This window comes from Arthrobotrys flagrans, assembly GCF_004000055.1.
Source record: "Arthrobotrys flagrans strain CBS H-5679 chromosome Unknown unitig_9, whole genome shotgun sequence".
Lineage (NCBI taxonomy): Eukaryota > Fungi > Ascomycota > Orbiliomycetes > Orbiliales > Orbiliaceae > Arthrobotrys > Arthrobotrys flagrans.
The window spans coordinates 661,977-678,430 of record NW_027137551.1 but is presented as its reverse complement, the minus strand read 5'-3'; the positions used below and the strand labels follow the sequence as shown (position 1 = coordinate 678,430).

Genomic DNA, 16,454 nt, shown 5'->3' with positions numbered 1-16,454 from the left:
ATTGCTGATGGTGCACCCGTCCGTCAACTAGGCATGTGCCACCAACGGGGTAAATAGAAGTATCATTTTTAAATCTCGTGACGATCTTGCTACGCAAGAGATACGGAAATTGATAATAATACTAACATCGAAGCTATATCAGCTTTATCAAGAAAAAATCGCCAATCTATACTGATAATCGGAGACCAGATCGCCAGCAGTGTGGGTAACTTGGGGAGAGAATGCGATTCCATCTTTACGAATAGCGATAAGCCTTCTATATACTACACCTATTCCAAACCGCAAGATGAGGGCGAGGCAAACTCTGAGTCTAAACTTGTTACCTTTCAGTGTTCTCCTACCTTTTTCGTCTCGTTCGGTGGATATCCTTATACATCCGTATATATGCATATGTGGTTCTTTATATTTTGTAGATTCAGTTTAAGATAGTTATATTGCTCTCCGTCAGTTTGAACCCCCTAAAATACCATGCGCACGTGTTGTGCTAGGACACTCCAGGAATTAATATGCGAGATCGCCGGTTTTAGATATCGATGGGAATGCTGGGACGAATCAGGTGTAGACGCTGGATGGATTTGCACCAATGAGATGATTTGTTGCATTTTTTTGCGTTGCTCAACGACAAGGCAACTTGCAACTAGCTACGGCATTGAAGTCGAAGAACCTAATAATATTTAAGATGAGTAGAGAAGTCTAGTTAAAATCATCAATTTAAACAAATTAGAGCGTTAGGGCTGGATCTAAATACAAAACGGGGGGTATTTTACAGGAAGTTTAGTAAAGGTACAAGTTCATGTAAACGTGGGTTATTGATCGAGAAGGGACAGTCGGTCAAGGCCCTAGTTTCATAGTAAATAGCGCAACCGAATGGGGTTTTAATTAATACCCACTAGCAATTCGAACCATAGGAATGCTCTCTTGCTTTCCTATCTTCTCCAAAGATGCTTGTGTTTTAGCCTCGCTTCTTGCAATTGCCTCATCCCATTCTCGGTCTAGTTCTCCAAATCGGCGAGCTTGTAGAAAGTATCGTGTGGTTCTTTTGGGAACTTTCCAACCGAAATAACCGTAGTTGTGGCAGACCCTCCAGCCGTAGTATAGATGTTCCGGCAACTTTGAAGCCATGCGTCTTGCTTTATCCGCCCAAGGCGGTGTAATCGTTGCCCCCATGCGCGGGGCTAAGGCAATATATGCTTCTAGGTCTTGGAAGCTTCCTTGAGTAATATCAATATCGGCACTGTTTAGTATCCAAATTCGGAGATCTTCCGTTGTGATATCAGGGACCCTGGGGAGGTAAATGTCGTTCTCCAAGCTTCCAAAATCATCATTAACTTGCATACGTCGGGGGAGAAGCGAGAAGTTTCGAGGATATCCTATGGTAGTTAGCGTGAAGAGGTTATTTGCATCCTCTTGTTTTAAATTCCTTCTTGTTTGCCAATCATAGAGTTTTCGGGGGGTGTTTCCCAGGGCCAGATATTTTTGTGTAACCTTGGACGTGAGGGATTGTGTTTGCACTTGGTTGGCTTTATTGCGTCGGTGGAGTGCCAGGAAGGCTTCATGCTGTCTTTGTCTAGCTTCTGCACTTCGTCGCTTTTCAGCTTCTACCTTCTTTCTAGCTTCTTGTACTCGTCGTTCTCCTTCTTCTTTTCTTCTCTGATCTGCGGCCATTCTCTCGGCCTTTCGTTGTTGCACTAAGGCTGTGGCATCGGCCAATTTGCGTGCTCTCGCTGCTGCGATTCCTTCTGCTTGAGCTTGAGCTCGTTTCTGGACCGTTTGAGGCCTAATAGAGATACGGCGATTCAGAGCCTGGAATGTTGGGGTACCGCGTATCTGCGGTGTTCCGGTTGGCGCTGCAGTTCGCTGGTTGATTTTCAGGGCAGTAAATCGATTAATTGATAGTCTGGGTCGGAATAGACCTCGAGACACCCGTCGATTTGGTACCCGTCTAGCAAGGGAGGCGCGATGTTGGCCGGATGATCTATTCTGAGACTTAGAAGCTGATTCGACCGCTTTGGCTTTCTCTGCACGGCGCCTTGCGAGAGACTTCCGTTTTCGCTCGTGCTCTTGAGCTGCCAACTCTAGCTCAAGTCTTCTAGCTCCATCCTCTTGTCTTTGCCTTTCTTTTTCTTCCAAGGCTCGCTGCTTTTCGAGTTGGCTCTCTTCCCATATCTTTCGGAGGTGAGTGCTTTGTTGACGCGCTTTATCGGCTTGCATGTGCGGATACTTCGCCTTTGGACTTTGGCTTTGTTCGAGGTTTTCGAGTTCTTCTGGGTTTTCGTTTTCTTGATCGCTATCGGATGATTCCCAGTCTTTGTCGAGAACTCCCCCTGGTGACTTTTGCTGGAATACCTCGGACACCAACTTTGTCTCATATTTTACTTTACGACTGGACGTTTTTGGTACTCCATTAGGACTATCTTCCGGCGAAACAATCCTCAACTTCGCTAAAGGCGACAAAATCTTAAACCGACTCAACGAATTCATTCGTCGTCGGGGAGTAGTACTAATCCGACCGGCAGCAGCCTCTCTTTCGGCCAGTCGATTCGCGGCTTCAATTCGAACGCTGTAGTCACGGCATAAAATGCCCATGTTGTGAAGAGTTTCCGTCGGAACTTTTCTTTCCGAAGGCATTGATTTGAAGTAATTCGGCGGTTGGATATCTCTTGGTGGGAGGTAGGGTGGTAAGAGGAGTTCCGGGAAGTCCATGCCTGTTGGAGGGGCGCGGAGAGAACAGGTGAAGTGATCGCAGAGTTTGCAGCGGAGGCCGCGTGGGATTCCGTGTTTGCAATGGGATTTGGAGGTCATAATTGTGGTGAGGAGTGTATTTGGGTGGAATGAGGTGGTGGCAGATAGGGGTTTGATGAATTCAATGAGGGAATGTCGGTGACGATGATCACAGCGACCGTAGGAGGAGGTAATCGATATGAGGTTTTTCGTGGAGGTAGAAGAACTAGGAACAAGAGAAATATTGAAAGGGGTGGATAGAAGGACTACGACATATGTGCGCTGTGTGAAACAAATTTCGTCCGACGGGGTTTCCTGGTGGCCGGTGGCACAAGATTAACATTAAACATAAAGTGCAGCTTGATTGCATTCACAGGAGAGCCTTCTCTCATAGTACAGCACAATCCACAAGTAGCTAGAACTCTAGGGGAGGAGACAAAGTTGGGAAGACGATATTCAATTAATGAGTATGAATTTTTGACAAGGCATGACAGAAAGACAGGCTCAAGAAGTTGGTAGGACGAGTAGAAGAATAGAGGAAGTATCTCAAACATCAGGCGACGGTGACGAAATCGAGAGAAAAAGAAACACAGAAATAGATTTTTCCGACTTCATTCCTATTCAGAAGAAATGAATGAGATGAAGGATAAATAATTCCCGAATTCAAGTACCCAATAAGCCAGGATGTTAGGAAATCAAAGAAAAAGAAAAAAATTGAAAGGAAAGATAAGTTGGAAAGCCTTATAGGGTGTCTGATATTGAGAACCCAGACAGGGAGGTCGCTTAGCCGTTTAGCGAAAGTGGAGACTTTAAATGGAAAAGGTCGTTAATCGAGAACTCCGTAATGGCAGTGAGGAACTCCCTTGAGAGCACCGTCCTCGGAGATTCCATGGTAGAAGCGGTAGAGGCTGTTTTCAACCTCCAAGTCCCACTGTTTCTCCATCACTCCGAATAGGAACGCCTGCTCCATAAGATGACCCGGGGTATCACTTGGCCAGACACCCTCGTTGTAGCCAAGTGTATAGTACTTGATGTACTCCTTCTGACAGGAATCCGGGGCAATCCCATCGAACATACGCTCCAACCCTCGGCGCCAGGGCTTTGGCGTACCCCACTTCGGATTACAAACCATATGTTTGTAGTCTTCCGCAAGGATGTTGATCGAAATATTGGCCGGATCCGTGACTTCACCGGGGACAACCGCCTTCTTCTAATTCTCAAAAGCAGCATTCGATGGAGGGATGGACTTATCAGAAGTTCGGCCTGGCGTGCCAGTTCTGAACATTCCCGGCCATCTAGTAGATCGCTTCTTGTTAGGAGTTCTCTGAGACGTAATGTAGCCCGCACCTGGAATCTGGCGGACTGGTTATGGTCCACCGCTGCCAAGAGGCTGTTTTGGCGTGTGGGATGAAGGGTTTACCCATTGGCGGCTTTCGCTTGCTTGGATGGCGGGAGGTTCTTTCTGAACCGGTGTTTTGTTGAATATTTGTGACCCTGACAAAGTTAATTTCGTACCTGACCGTTGGCTTGAAGTTAAGCTCACGGGGAGCATACATCTCCCTAGAGTAAGATGTTTGCCCCATGGTGGGCGAGGGTAGGTAGAATCGTGATTCTAACTTGAAAACACTTTGAAGGTCGCAATTGAGCAGCGAGGCGAAGCTAAATAGAACGGTGGTGAGTATTTTTAAGGTAGACTACTTGTATGAGAGGGATGACGATACCCTAAGGGTAATGCATGTAAGTAGACAAAGTAATTAACCCGCCGAGTGCTCCAGTATGATGACTAAGATGAGGAGGGGTTTGGTGAGAAGAAAAAAGAGAAGGAGGAGAAAATAAAGGAAGAGGATGAACGTGATGCAATGATATCGTCGTAGAAGCTTTATAGTCGCCCTGATGAAACATATGGCTCACGACTTCACATATACAACTCGTCTGAAAAGTACTAAAGTACAGAGCTAAGGAACACCATTACAGAACTAAGAAATAGAAAGACCATGTCTCCATCGCATGAGAATAGGAAAACCGAACTTAAATGAAAGTCATCAATTTGAAGCCATATATCTATTACGCACCCCCGAGCGCAGCTTGTTCCGCCATTGCTCCGATGGAACTGAACACAAGAGTTAATTCATGAAAGGAAATAAATGAAAATTCATAAGGAAATGAGAAAAGGAAAAAAGTGAAAGGAAAAAGAAGAGAAGGAAAAAAAGGGGAACCAAACACCTTTCCATAAGAAAGTCGCAGGTAATAGTTCGTAAGCCCGTATTCGATGGTCCTAAATCTGCTCACATTCCTTAGCTTAAAGCTAGTCCCGTACTGGTTGCCAGGATTAAAATCTAATCATCGAGTTGGAGTTGCTACTCACGTTCGAGGGGCCTTTCTGCACCACCTTCGCTCATTCGGTTGTGAAAACCCAGCATTCTACCAGTCTTTGAAGAATGAAGTTTGATCTGATGACAAAGCTTTGAAGTTTCCGTGCTCATCAACCTTGGTATCGAGGTATTCCGCGATTTGTTGTAGATGGGTGTTGATCCCGCCCATAGCAGCATCAGCGGGATTCTGTTGATTGTTGGAGTCCTCCCGCAATCGTTCGAGTCGTCCGATTTCATAGGCTCGCCAATACCTCCGATGGCTATTTTTGGGGTAAAGCATACCATGATGCCCATGAGTTCGATGAATCATGAACAGCTCATAGTAGTCAGTTGGCAATCGTTTCAGGAGCCGCATTATCTCACGAGTCCATGGACGTTGGATGTTTCTGCTTTCACCGGTTCTTTCCGGACGAGTAGTCAACAAGTTGGCGTCGATGGCAAGCTCTGGAGCTCGGTCTTGATGTCGGCCTTTCCATTTTCGGATTCGCTCGGAGACTTTATCCTCGAGACGAGCAGCGAACCCGGGGGCCGTTCATGTTCGATTGGCAAGCCTCAGGGAGGGTGCCATAACTATCTTTTCGAGAAGGTATTTTTCGAGAAGACGCTTTTCGGACATGATGGTAGTAAGGGATGGTTCGGGTCTTGGAAGGAGGGTGGATTTGAAGGGAGGGGGCTCTTGATTGAGATCTGATGGTTTGCTTGGGGCGAAGTTATTTAGGAGGTATTCGGGTTGTAAGAGAAGAGAAGAGAAGACCGACCAACTCGACTTGATTCTCTTATAAAATTCAATAAAACGTCCTTCCACGTCGTTGTCTCGTCGCTGTCCTCCTCATATTGTGCGTCGTATCTTCGAGAAAAAAAAGGAAAAAAGATCTAGGACGTTGTAAATACGTAGGCAGGACATGAAAACTGCAATTATTGCAGCCTGTAGGACCTCATCGCCCTTTTGAGACTCAGCCGGTCCATTTTGCGATTTCTCTCGGATTATACAGCCTGAGACTACTAGGAGTGGTTCCTTGCCTGTATGCGGACCCACGATATGTTGCTTCATGGCTATTCTAGTTCCAAGACGAGGCCCGGGCCACCATAACGAAGGTCTTCATAGCCATTTTAATTGTGAGAGATGCTTTGGTATCTTTCAATACTTCGGAAATATCGATCATGAATCCTTAGACATTTCCCTCTCAAGATTCCTAGATTCAACTGCATTGTTGCAGATTTTGTGTTGAATTGGATGACGGTGCACAAAATTATAGGTAGCTGAGAGGTTATAGGCAAAGGTAAGACTTGGAGATTGAGGAATGCTCTGCTTTAGATAGAAGACTACCTACAGCCTGAGCGCTGGGATTGACTTCACCCTCTATAGCCTTTGCTCGCTCCCTGAGAGATCAAGGTGGTTCTGCCATTAACAATTATCTGGTCATTCTAGTCTAGAACTTAGGACATTAGTGGATTAAATGTTGCAGTTGCGAGATGCTTTACTATCGCCGAGAAAGTATCCATAGGGGTTTATAATTAATTGATGCATGGCTACGATTTGGTTTCATTGATTACTATTTCTGGAGCTATATCATCTGGATTTGGTTAGGGGAATACATGGTAACGTATCATATACCTAGGTACCTATTCTTAACTGAATTTATCGGTGTTAATCAAATTTATCCCTTTTCTTCGTATTTCTTAATCCATTTTATTCTATATATCCTGTGTCAACTGCAATACTGCTTTTATTCCTTGATATAGTGATGCGTCGATTAAGCACAAGACCTATCGGTATGGTTCTGACACTCTATATTTGAGTAGCCGTTAGTACCAAGAAGAACGTTAGTACCCGTTATGCAATAGCTACCCAAACCTGAGTTAACTTGGTACTTCCTATGGCTTTTTGACACTTAGGATACTCCAAAATGCTTTCTAGAGAGATGTACCTATAATCTTTTACCACGAACTGTCTTTGTGTGGTTTCTTCGATGGCGATGCCTTACTTGCTTCATCATCATAAATATTGTCGGATTGGCGAGTTTGTGCGGTTCCAAAGGGCTTATATCCGAAATTCATGTGGGTTGAATTCTTGCGAGAGCCAGTGACAGAACCAGGGGGGGCTTGCATATTCTTGGAGGGGCCGCTAGATTGTTTGCTTGATGGAGCCGAGGGACCTGCGGAGGGGGGTTTATGGAATACACGAGAACTTTGTGAAAGATATTGAGAATTGTTTACAGTGGTATATCGGGAACTTTGTCCAGGGGGATATCGGGAGCTTTGGGAAGTGATATAGTGGGAACTTTCTGAATTAGGGGCGTATGGGGAACTTTGAGGTCGAGAGGGATATGGAACTGGAACTTGAAGAGGGGCCTTTGGGCTAGACGACTTTTGAGATGATGAGGTCTGGCTGGAAGTTCTGGTAGTAGAAAATTGTTCATGTGTAGATTGGGCCTTACTTCCGATTCTGGAACTCCTCGAGAGATGCTGTTTATTTCCCTGCAGATCATGTGTCGTTGGAATTTTGCTTCTGCCTGTTGAGCTACTCGAGAGGTGTTGCTGTTCATATCCATGTTGACCATAGGTTGTTGGCGCTTTACCTCTCGAGGAGTGGCGCTGTACATCTCCATATATATCATAGGTCGTTGGAGCTTTACCTCCGATTTTTGAACCACTCGAAGAGTCTTCATATCCGGACGTTCGACTCGGGGCCCTTACGCTAAAAGGCTGCTCCGGATCCATATAATCGAAGACTGGTGGAGCTTTACCCGCGGACCTTAAGCTTGGGTTAGTTGAGGAAGTTGGTCTTAAGCGGCTTGATGAGGATACTACACTGGACGATGATTTGTGAGATAGTGACCACCGGTTTGGGTCTCTTGAACTAGGTCTATGGTGCCTAATTTCCTGTGATGAGTTCGATGGAAGTGTTTCTTTATGACTTGGGGATGATCTAGCTCTCTGCTCAGCCTCTGCTTCGATACGGTTTTGTCTTATCTTTTCATTTATTTCTAAGACTTGGCCGGTTCTTTTAATAAGTTTCGCCACTGTTTATTGACTGAAGGGTTCCACCCCTTCACCCCTTCTGTTGATTAATGCTTCCATTGAGAAATTTTCGTTTGGTTTGCATAATTTTTTCAGTTCCTCGTTCAATTCTGTGGTACTTTGCGATGGCACCGCTGGTGGAGATTTTTCCGATGAGGATGACATCGTTTGGATTCTCTTATTCGATTCTTTGGAAGGAAGTTCGAGGCTTCCTGTAACTGTCGACGTCTTGGCTGAGCCTCGTTGTTGAAATTGTGTATAATGCTAGTGGTGGTGAATACGTCTAGGAGTGCCTAATTTTACAATTGAGGATTGTTATCTAATCTATTGAGTTTATCCTACTATAGGAGCAAAGAGAATCCGAAGCATACTAATAAGAGATGGGGGCTCTGGGGTCGTATGTATTGGCAATATATTCTTAAGCGATGAGTTCAAGCTTACTATTGTGATTAATTTTGTCCAATTACTTTCAGGTTCATACATAGGAAACGATTTCCTGTTGTTGATAGATTTTTGTGCCTCTACCATGTTTTGGTAGTATGAGTGCTCGAGTTTAATATTGCTAACCTGGGAACGGTATAGACATTGTAAATTAAAGTCTAAATATTCGCCGTTGTGTATTAGGATAGGATGGAGTTAATAATTCATAAGAACATACGAATCATATTCGTTAAAGGGATGAATCCCAGCGGTTTTTGTAACTGTGGTATCAAGTTTCAGTCGGAAGATTTCGCTGCCCCTGAAGATCTCGAGATTGGCTCCATGCTTTCCGTTCCAAATAGCCGTACATGTAAGCCATCTTCAAGAGCTTGGGGGTATTTTCAGGAATTTGCAAGTCATGTCCTCCCGCTTGCTCGAAGTATTGAAACAGATTTTTCCACTCAGGGCGCACGCTCTGGAGAACTTGTTCCTTTTCGTCTGCCCAGGGCAGCCTCACACTGGAAGTGGTATACTGGTAATTTGTGTACCTTGAGAGATCAGTGTTGAAGCCGGGGTCTTCCAGGTAATCGTAGTCGTCGGGCTTGATACTGCGGAGAATTGCATCCCGCCAGAATAAATGCCACGGCATGTATTTATCGAATGGTATTGCGTCGGGGTTTAATATCTGTGGGGCATTATTGAGTGAAGGTCCAGGGCTCGGACTTCGTTCCATTTGATATTAAGTAGCTTAAGCGCTGTTGTTTGATAATGCGAACTGTCGTATTATGGCGGTCGACGTATCATTAAGATACCGAATCAGTTTCAAGTAACTCTCAGTCTCCTAAAGAATAGATACTGTAGATAATTTTTATGAATGCTTCTGAAATCAACCTCGTGTGCCTTGCTCATAAGTTAATATCTCCAATTCAAAGTTTACATGTGTTTAGAAGTTTGCAATATGCGGTGAAATTGTTTCGGAATCTTCGAGCTGTTGATACTGTTGCATTTTCTGCGTTGGTTGCACGCGCGTCTATCGCGTTTGTGATTGACAAACGCCCGCTTGCTGCGTTGTGGGAAGAGGGTTGGCTGCCCTAAAACAACACACCTGCTCCGGCTCTCACAAAAATTTCTTGAAGACAACCTAACAAGGGTCTGGCCGTAGACATCTCTATCATCACCAGCATCATCATTACGGGCACACCCCAACCCCTCCTCCGACTACGGTACGATACCCCCCTAGACCGCTGCTATAAAGCCCGGACTATCTTTTACTCGACATCTTTTTCGCTCGAAGACGACGAGGCGAATTGCAGGGACAACTTGAGGCTGACTTGGAGACCTTTTCTTCGCGAAAACAACAGAATTATACCTTTGTCAATACATCCGACAACCAATAGCCCAATATGGCCGAAGAAATGATCTTGAGGGGAACCTTGGAGGGTAAATATCACTGCTGGAAGCTGGAATGGCTGGAAATAGGGTAGTTTGGCTGATGGAATTGGATTTGCAGGTCACAGCGGATGGGTCACCTGTCTGGCTACCTCGATGGAGAAGTATGTCAAAAACGCTCCATGATCTATATCCCAGGATGCTCTCCCTTGGGTGGAATGGAATTGTTCGCAGTGTCAAAAGGAAGAATGTCGAACTGACAATTGGTGAAACTACGGCAGCCCTAACATGCTCCTCTCTGGTTCCCGTGACAAGACTCTCATTGTCTGGAACTTGTCTCGCAGCGACGAGTCCTATGGTATCCCCAAGCGCTCTCTCCACGGCCACTCCCACATTGTCTCCGACTGTGTTATCTCTTCCGATGGTGCCTATGCTCTTTCCTCCTCCTGGGATAAGACTCTCCGTCTCTGGGAGCTCTCCACTGGCAATACCACCCGCACTTTCGTTGGTCACACCAACGACATTCTCTCCGTTAGCTTCTCTGCCGACAACAGACAGATTGTTTCTGGTTCCCGTGATCGATCGATAAAGTTGTGGAACACTCTCGGTGATTGCAAGTACACGATCACCGAAAAGGGGCACACCGACTGGGTTTCGTGCGTTAGGTTCTCACCAAACCCCCAGAACCCGGTGATTGTCTCCTCGGGTTGGGATAAGCTTGTCAAGGTGAGTCGGAATCTTTTTTTGGGGGGTGCTGTTGGCGGTCGTAAATTTGCGGGATTTCAACGAGTGTCTTTCGAGAAACTCGATCCGATGATGCTTTGCATTTCCAAATGTATTTGCTACTTCAGAGGCCTCATCTAGGCCTATGAGACAAAAAATCACCATTCGATGCCCTGAGTCCATTGGAATCTGCATTGTTTATTGCTGCAGTCTTAACAGCACTTATTCCATCCATAAATTACCATGCTAACGAAATTCTGTCTAAAAAAGGTCTGGGGCCTTCAAACTTGCCGCATCCAAACCGACCACATCGGTCACTCCGGTTACATCAACACCGTCACCATCTCCCCCGACGGTTCCCTCTGCGCTTCCGGCGGTAAGGATGGTACTACCATGCTTTGGGACTTGAACGAATCCAAGCACCTCTACTCCCTCAGCGCTGGCGACGAGATCCACGCTCTCGTCTTCTCCCCCAACCGCTACTGGCTCTGCGCTGCCACCTCCTCGTCGATCATCATCTTCGACTTGGAGAAGAAGAGCAGAGTTGGTGAGCTCAAGCCAGAGTTCCCATCCAACAGCCTTAACCCAGAGAAGAAGAAGAGCAGAGACCCAGAGTGTGTTTCGCTCGCATGGAGCGCCGATGGTCAGACTTTGTTCGCTGGTACGTGAAAACCTTAATCCTTTTTGATAACCGAAAAGAACACAAAATGACTAACATGTACATTGAATTTGCAGGTTACACCGACAACAAGATCAGAGCCTGGGGTGTCATGTCGAGAGCATAAACGAATTAATTCATATAAAAGCAAAACCCCACCTTTAGGACAGAGCAACTTTTAATGAATTCTTTGTGCCCTCTTTCTTATTCCTTATTATGTCATACCTCTTCCTCTTTTTTTTTTTTTTTCCCTTTGTCGCTTTTTACGGGAGTCTCTCATATGTTCTTCTTTTGAAATCCGCCATACCGCTTTCCGACCTTGTATCTTACTATTACACACTACAATTACTACTAAAAACCGACACGGACCCTACCGACACGGAAACACACTACCCTACATTTCCTCCCTACCTTCTCTCTCGATTCGGTGTCCTCCTTCTCCTTATACCTGTGCATACGATGCCTTTTCAGTGACGGAGCTTATGGCTTTACAAATAGATGAATATATCCGTAATCAGCCAAAACAAACTACAAATCCGTATATAAAATTTGGCGTGAGATTCTAGCTATGAGGCTGCATGATATTAAGCTTGAGCTTCAACCGGCATTTCTACGAAATGCGATGTTGGGTGCAGTAATAGCCTAACGTGAATCATATCGAATCCGAGATTTATCGGGCTTATCATCAACGGCCAATTACTACTACTCCCAGTCTTGTATCACGGAAACTCTACGCGAGTACGGTACTACTCATATGAGCGCTAAAGACTACCAGATAAAATCCCGTTTCACAAACCCAAGCGACTTAGTTTTTTACGACCTTAAATAACACTGTAATGACAATCACAGAAGGAAACAGAAAAAAAAGATATTTCCATTCCCATTTTTGCACCGATCCATCCCACCCCTATCCGTATTGAGAAAACAAAAAATTGGTCCAATCTGCACCCGTCCCCAGCTCCCATCCTCCATATCATGAGTATCCAGACCAGACCTGCTCAAAAAAAAACCTTCCATATCGTAATTTAAAGGATTGCCTTTTGATAGTGCACTCCAGGCAACGGTCAGGTCCTCAACGGCATTCGAAACGATACGAAGGAAAAGGAGGAAAGCTCAACCAAAAAAGAAATAGCAGACCGATTCTGCGCCGGTGTACATGAATTTTTTCACAATAAGGAAAATTAAAACAGATCAGAGAGACGGGGAGATTAAAGCTTCCAAGAAAGAATAAGAAAAGGTCACAAAAGGCAGAAGGAACCCATAAAACCACAAAGCAATTAAGAAAAAAGAAAATTAAACCGCTTCGTGGGGAATAGAGCTGAAGGATGCTTTATTTTAGATGTTATCCTTTTAAACAGTGGGGATTTCTCACATATCGCCAGCAGTAGCAACTAAGGCTGCGAAGACACCGACGCCACCAATAAGAGCGCCGGCCATTGCTGTGGCGATAGTGGATCCCCAAGTAGCTCCAGCATTTTGGACGCGAGGACGCTTAGTCCCTGGCTCCGCTGCTTCGAGCTCATTCTTGAGCTCGCTAGCGAGCGCAAGAAGTTCTTTGCGCTCTGCTTCTTCACGTGGGCTCTGAACTTCAGCAAAGCTGGTATTCTGACCACTGCGAGTCAAGAAACGTTGAGGGAGGGGGGCGATCTTCCGGGGTGTAGAAATCTCCAAAGCCTCAAGCTCTGAAGCGACGGCGTAATGCGGGCATTCCTCGATTTCTTCGCTTTCAGAACGCTTGCGTTTCTTGCTAGCGGGTGGAAGGAGGTCTGCATCCGGATCAACCATGTTAATATCTACAGCATCTTTTGGTTCTTCAATTTCAAGGTCTGGCTGCGTGCTGAAGAGGTCGTCGATTTCAGCGTTCCAACGCTTGACGATCTCGTCCTCCTGGGAAGAGCGGACCTCCTCTTCATCCTTCGGCGAGAAGAAGTTCTCCATTGACATAGCGCTCTTGACGGGGTTTTGAACTGTTGTCGTCTTTACGCACTTGGTATGGTCTTCGACAATCTCGTCATCTGAGGGGTTTGATTCGGTATCATGGCCTTGGTCGTCACAAACAAAGTCCATGAGGGCTTCATCCACGTCCTCGTCATCCTCGTCGTAGTCGTCGTCTTCTGCAGACATATACTCGCCCAGAACCTGTAAAACCTCTTCTTCATCATCCGACATGTCCTCTGATTCATACCTATCGCTAACACTAAACTCAGGCGATGAGCAACCTTCTTCGCCAGTTTCAGATAGGATGCTATCACTATCGTAGTAAAAAGGCCGCCTCTCCTTCTGTTCTCTCTCCTCCTTCTCTTCCTCCTCCTCATCCTCCTCCTCATTACCGTCATCAGATACTTGGAAGTTGCCAGCCATCTTGAGTACGGGGGATGGTGAACGAGTCTCGGAACGAGTTGAACCGCATTCCGGAACATTAGCTCCTTGTGTGGGCGCCAAAAGGTCTCCGGCACGATGGTTCTCGGCACTCGCCTCCTCGCTGCTCTCGAGCTTTGTTCCTTGAACGAAGTTCTGTATCCATAATGGAATGGCTGGATTTGGTTTTGCGGCACCTTCATCGGTAGGAATCTTTGGCGTAGGGGAGTCGTGTTCTAGCTCCTTCGGTGTTTGCAGCGAATGAGACGACTGCATCTCAATTCTCGATCGAAGGAACTCCTGGGCGCGGTCCCTCATGGCTTCAGCTTTGCGAACTTGCTCCATTGCTAATTTAGTGCGGTTGGCTAAATTAGTGATCGAGTCCCGCGACATAGTGAGCGAAGTGGTCACATCGAGAGGCTTACTGTCCGAGGCAGACGTAGTACCGCCTGCATAGACAAAAGGCGAGAGGTAAGGAGCGGTGGTCCAGGTGCTATTCCAAGCCTTTTGAACTTCAGGTGGAACGATTTCATTCACAAGAGTTGGCATGGGCGATTGCATGGATGGCAATGCGGGGAGACCGTTTGTTGAGGTCTTGATTGACTCAGGCGAGAATGGAGACGTTGGGGCAGACTCGGAGGTAGGTTCTGGATCAGAAGTGCTATCTTCATCCATGGAATCTTCGTCATAGTCTTCAACTGATTGGGTATTAGACTCGCCGCCGACCAAGCTCATACCACCGTCCTCGCCCGAAAAAGATCGATTGCGGACAGGGGTTTGGGAGGACCGTCTGGATTGCTCTTGGCGCTCCTGAGCAAGGAGGTCAGGGATGGATATTCGGGCCCCTGGAAGCTTGTTTTGCTGTTGGACAGGAGTCTCAGCAGTTAAATCCACGATATGGGTATCCCGAATGATAGAAGACGGGTCCAGGTCGATACAAACACGTTCACGTAGGCTTTCTCGAACTATAGTGATCGGCTGCTCAGATGGTGGTCCATCCGACCAGGAACTGGCTGGCCAGCCTTTGGCTTTGGGTCTTTCAGACCATTCTGACTCATCCCAATGGCCAGGTACCCTGTTTTGAGCTGTTTCTTCTTCCCAATCACTACCGTGGTCGGAACCAGAGGTTAAGTCCACTGTGTTGATGTGGTTGACTTTGGTGATCATGACTTCGTCCTCTTCGTCCTCTTCCTCTTCGCTCGAGTAGTAAGGGCTGTCTGGAAGGATCAGTTCATCGCTAGTAATGCCGTACCCGTGTTGGATCTCAGCCATCCTGCTATTCTGAACAACTTTCACGTCGAAAGCTTTCGGGGGGAATACGTCTATGAAATGTTTAGCAGATGTATGGAGAGGAGTGCTCAAATGGAACATCATACCAGGGCCTCGAGTCACAGAGCTTCCAAACCTGACCTGAGAGCCGGTCTCTAGAGGGACAAATAGCTTTGGTTCGAGGAGTTTATCGTCGAGGTATGTACCGTGCATAGAACCGGCGTCGGAAATGAGAACCTGAAATAAGTTTTGTGTTAGTAAATAAATATAGTGCAAATAGAGAGTCGAGGTAAATAGCCAGTGATTGACGGTAGCAACAGCAGGTATGGTTATTTTGAGTTGTGGGAATAAATAGCAACAGTGCATAGTGCCATAGCCATCTATGGCATCAGGGTTGTGGAGAAGCGAGCTAAACGAGGCTTAAGGGCACAGTATACCTACCTTTCCTGCCTCATCACATTTGATCCACGAATGCAAACGGCTCATAACCGGAGAATCGAAATAGGCATTATTGTGGCTAGGTTGGAGGTTCTTGGTTTTATTTCTGCTAGACCGACCGACAGTAATGAGAGGTTCCTTTCTGGTAATAGGAATGGACCGAGTTCCAACCGAGTCTGGTACGTCGCCGGTTGGGGTGAGGATGACCTCAGCGATATCTGCACGAGACATTTGATGTTTAGTATTTCCACGTTGACTAGAGATATCTCGAGATGGCGGACAAGGTAGGTATATATATAAAGAAAGAAATACAAATGTGGAAGGGTGTGGGATGAGTCCGGAACGCGGTGACTCGGAAGTTAGGCGGGGTGCTAGGACAGTGGATGATTCCAACTCACTCTCGAGAGGCATGGAAGCCATCTGATGCTACCTGGTCCAGAGCTATGTCTGGGTGAAAGAAAACTGCAGCAAGAATAGTATTGTATTCCTAAAAACCTGTGGTGAGGCTGTGCGTAGTCGTGGTGGTGATGGTAGATAATTGAAAGGAGGAAGAGGAGGCGAGGTGATTTGGTAGAGGTGGAGCGTAGTCACGGAATGAATGGAGGGGTTACGGCGAGGATGTGTTGGAGTCAATTAACAACCCCCCAGAACCTCTATTGCTCTCAGTTGCTCCCTTAAATTGGAAATGCTGCTAATCTGCTCAAAACGAGTGCTCCACCGAGCTCTCAAAGAAGGTTCCTCCGATCCTGTGAGAGAACTTCCTACAGCAAGTCTCATTCGTTCGAGAATTGAAACAGTTGATTTGGCAAGCGGCAGCCACGGGAAAATACGGACTTTGGGAAGTATTACGAGGCTGTCGGATGAGGATTCAATATCCTCAGCCGGACACAGGACGTTAATTATATCGACAGAATAGCGAGGATCCAAGCACAGTTGTGCTTACAGTCATACACATACTCTACTCGCCCTGAGCTGCCCAATACTACTAGTCCACATACGACCGTGTATTTGATGTACTGAAGTCGTCAAATACTATGACGGACATTGAATAAAGGCATGGCATGTCTTTGGCGTGCTTGAATTCA

The 16,454-nt window shown here is 46.2% G+C and overlaps 5 protein-coding genes across 5 annotated transcripts; 1 reads left to right on the top strand and 4 right to left on the bottom strand.

Moving 5' to 3' along the window:
• Nucleotides 1–879: 879 nt before the first annotated feature.
• Nucleotides 880–2,802, bottom strand: DFL_005565 (uncharacterized protein; the record flags this gene model as incomplete). Its single annotated transcript, XM_067634842.1, has 1 exon — nucleotides 880–2,802. One exon carries the CDS (start codon nucleotides 2,800–2,802, stop codon nucleotides 880–882), a length of 1,923 nt encoding a protein of 640 aa, XP_067489332.1.
• A 745-nt stretch (nucleotides 2,803–3,547) lies between these two features.
• On the bottom strand, nucleotides 3,548–4,304 carry DFL_005564 (uncharacterized protein; the record flags this gene model as incomplete). The annotated part of the gene is made up of 2 exons (XM_067634841.1): nucleotides 3,548–3,931; nucleotides 4,242–4,304. The coding sequence occupies 2 exons, from the start codon at nucleotides 4,302–4,304 to the stop codon at nucleotides 3,548–3,550; spliced, it is 447 nt and encodes a 148-aa protein (XP_067489331.1).
• Nucleotides 4,305–8,823: 4,519 nt separating this feature from the next.
• Nucleotides 8,824–9,267, bottom strand: DFL_005563 (uncharacterized protein; the record flags this gene model as incomplete). Its single annotated transcript, XM_067634840.1, has 1 exon — nucleotides 8,824–9,267. One exon carries the CDS (start codon nucleotides 9,265–9,267, stop codon nucleotides 8,824–8,826), a length of 444 nt encoding a protein of 147 aa, XP_067489330.1.
• Nucleotides 9,268–9,949: 682 nt separating this feature from the next.
• On the top strand, nucleotides 9,950–11,431 carry DFL_005562 (40S ribosomal protein RACK1; the record flags this gene model as incomplete). The annotated part of the gene is made up of 5 exons (XM_067634839.1): nucleotides 9,950–9,974; nucleotides 10,045–10,087; nucleotides 10,205–10,649; nucleotides 10,917–11,307; nucleotides 11,382–11,431. 5 exons carry the CDS (start codon nucleotides 9,950–9,952, stop codon nucleotides 11,429–11,431), a joined length of 954 nt encoding a protein of 317 aa, XP_067489329.1.
• A 1,241-nt stretch (nucleotides 11,432–12,672) lies between these two features.
• Nucleotides 12,673–15,780, bottom strand: DFL_005561 (uncharacterized protein; the record flags this gene model as incomplete). The annotated part of the gene is made up of 5 exons (XM_067634838.1): nucleotides 12,673–14,009; nucleotides 14,088–14,984; nucleotides 15,039–15,168; nucleotides 15,373–15,587; nucleotides 15,768–15,780. 5 exons carry the CDS (start codon nucleotides 15,778–15,780, stop codon nucleotides 12,673–12,675), a joined length of 2,592 nt encoding a protein of 863 aa, XP_067489328.1.
• Nucleotides 15,781–16,454: the final 674 nt, after the last annotated feature.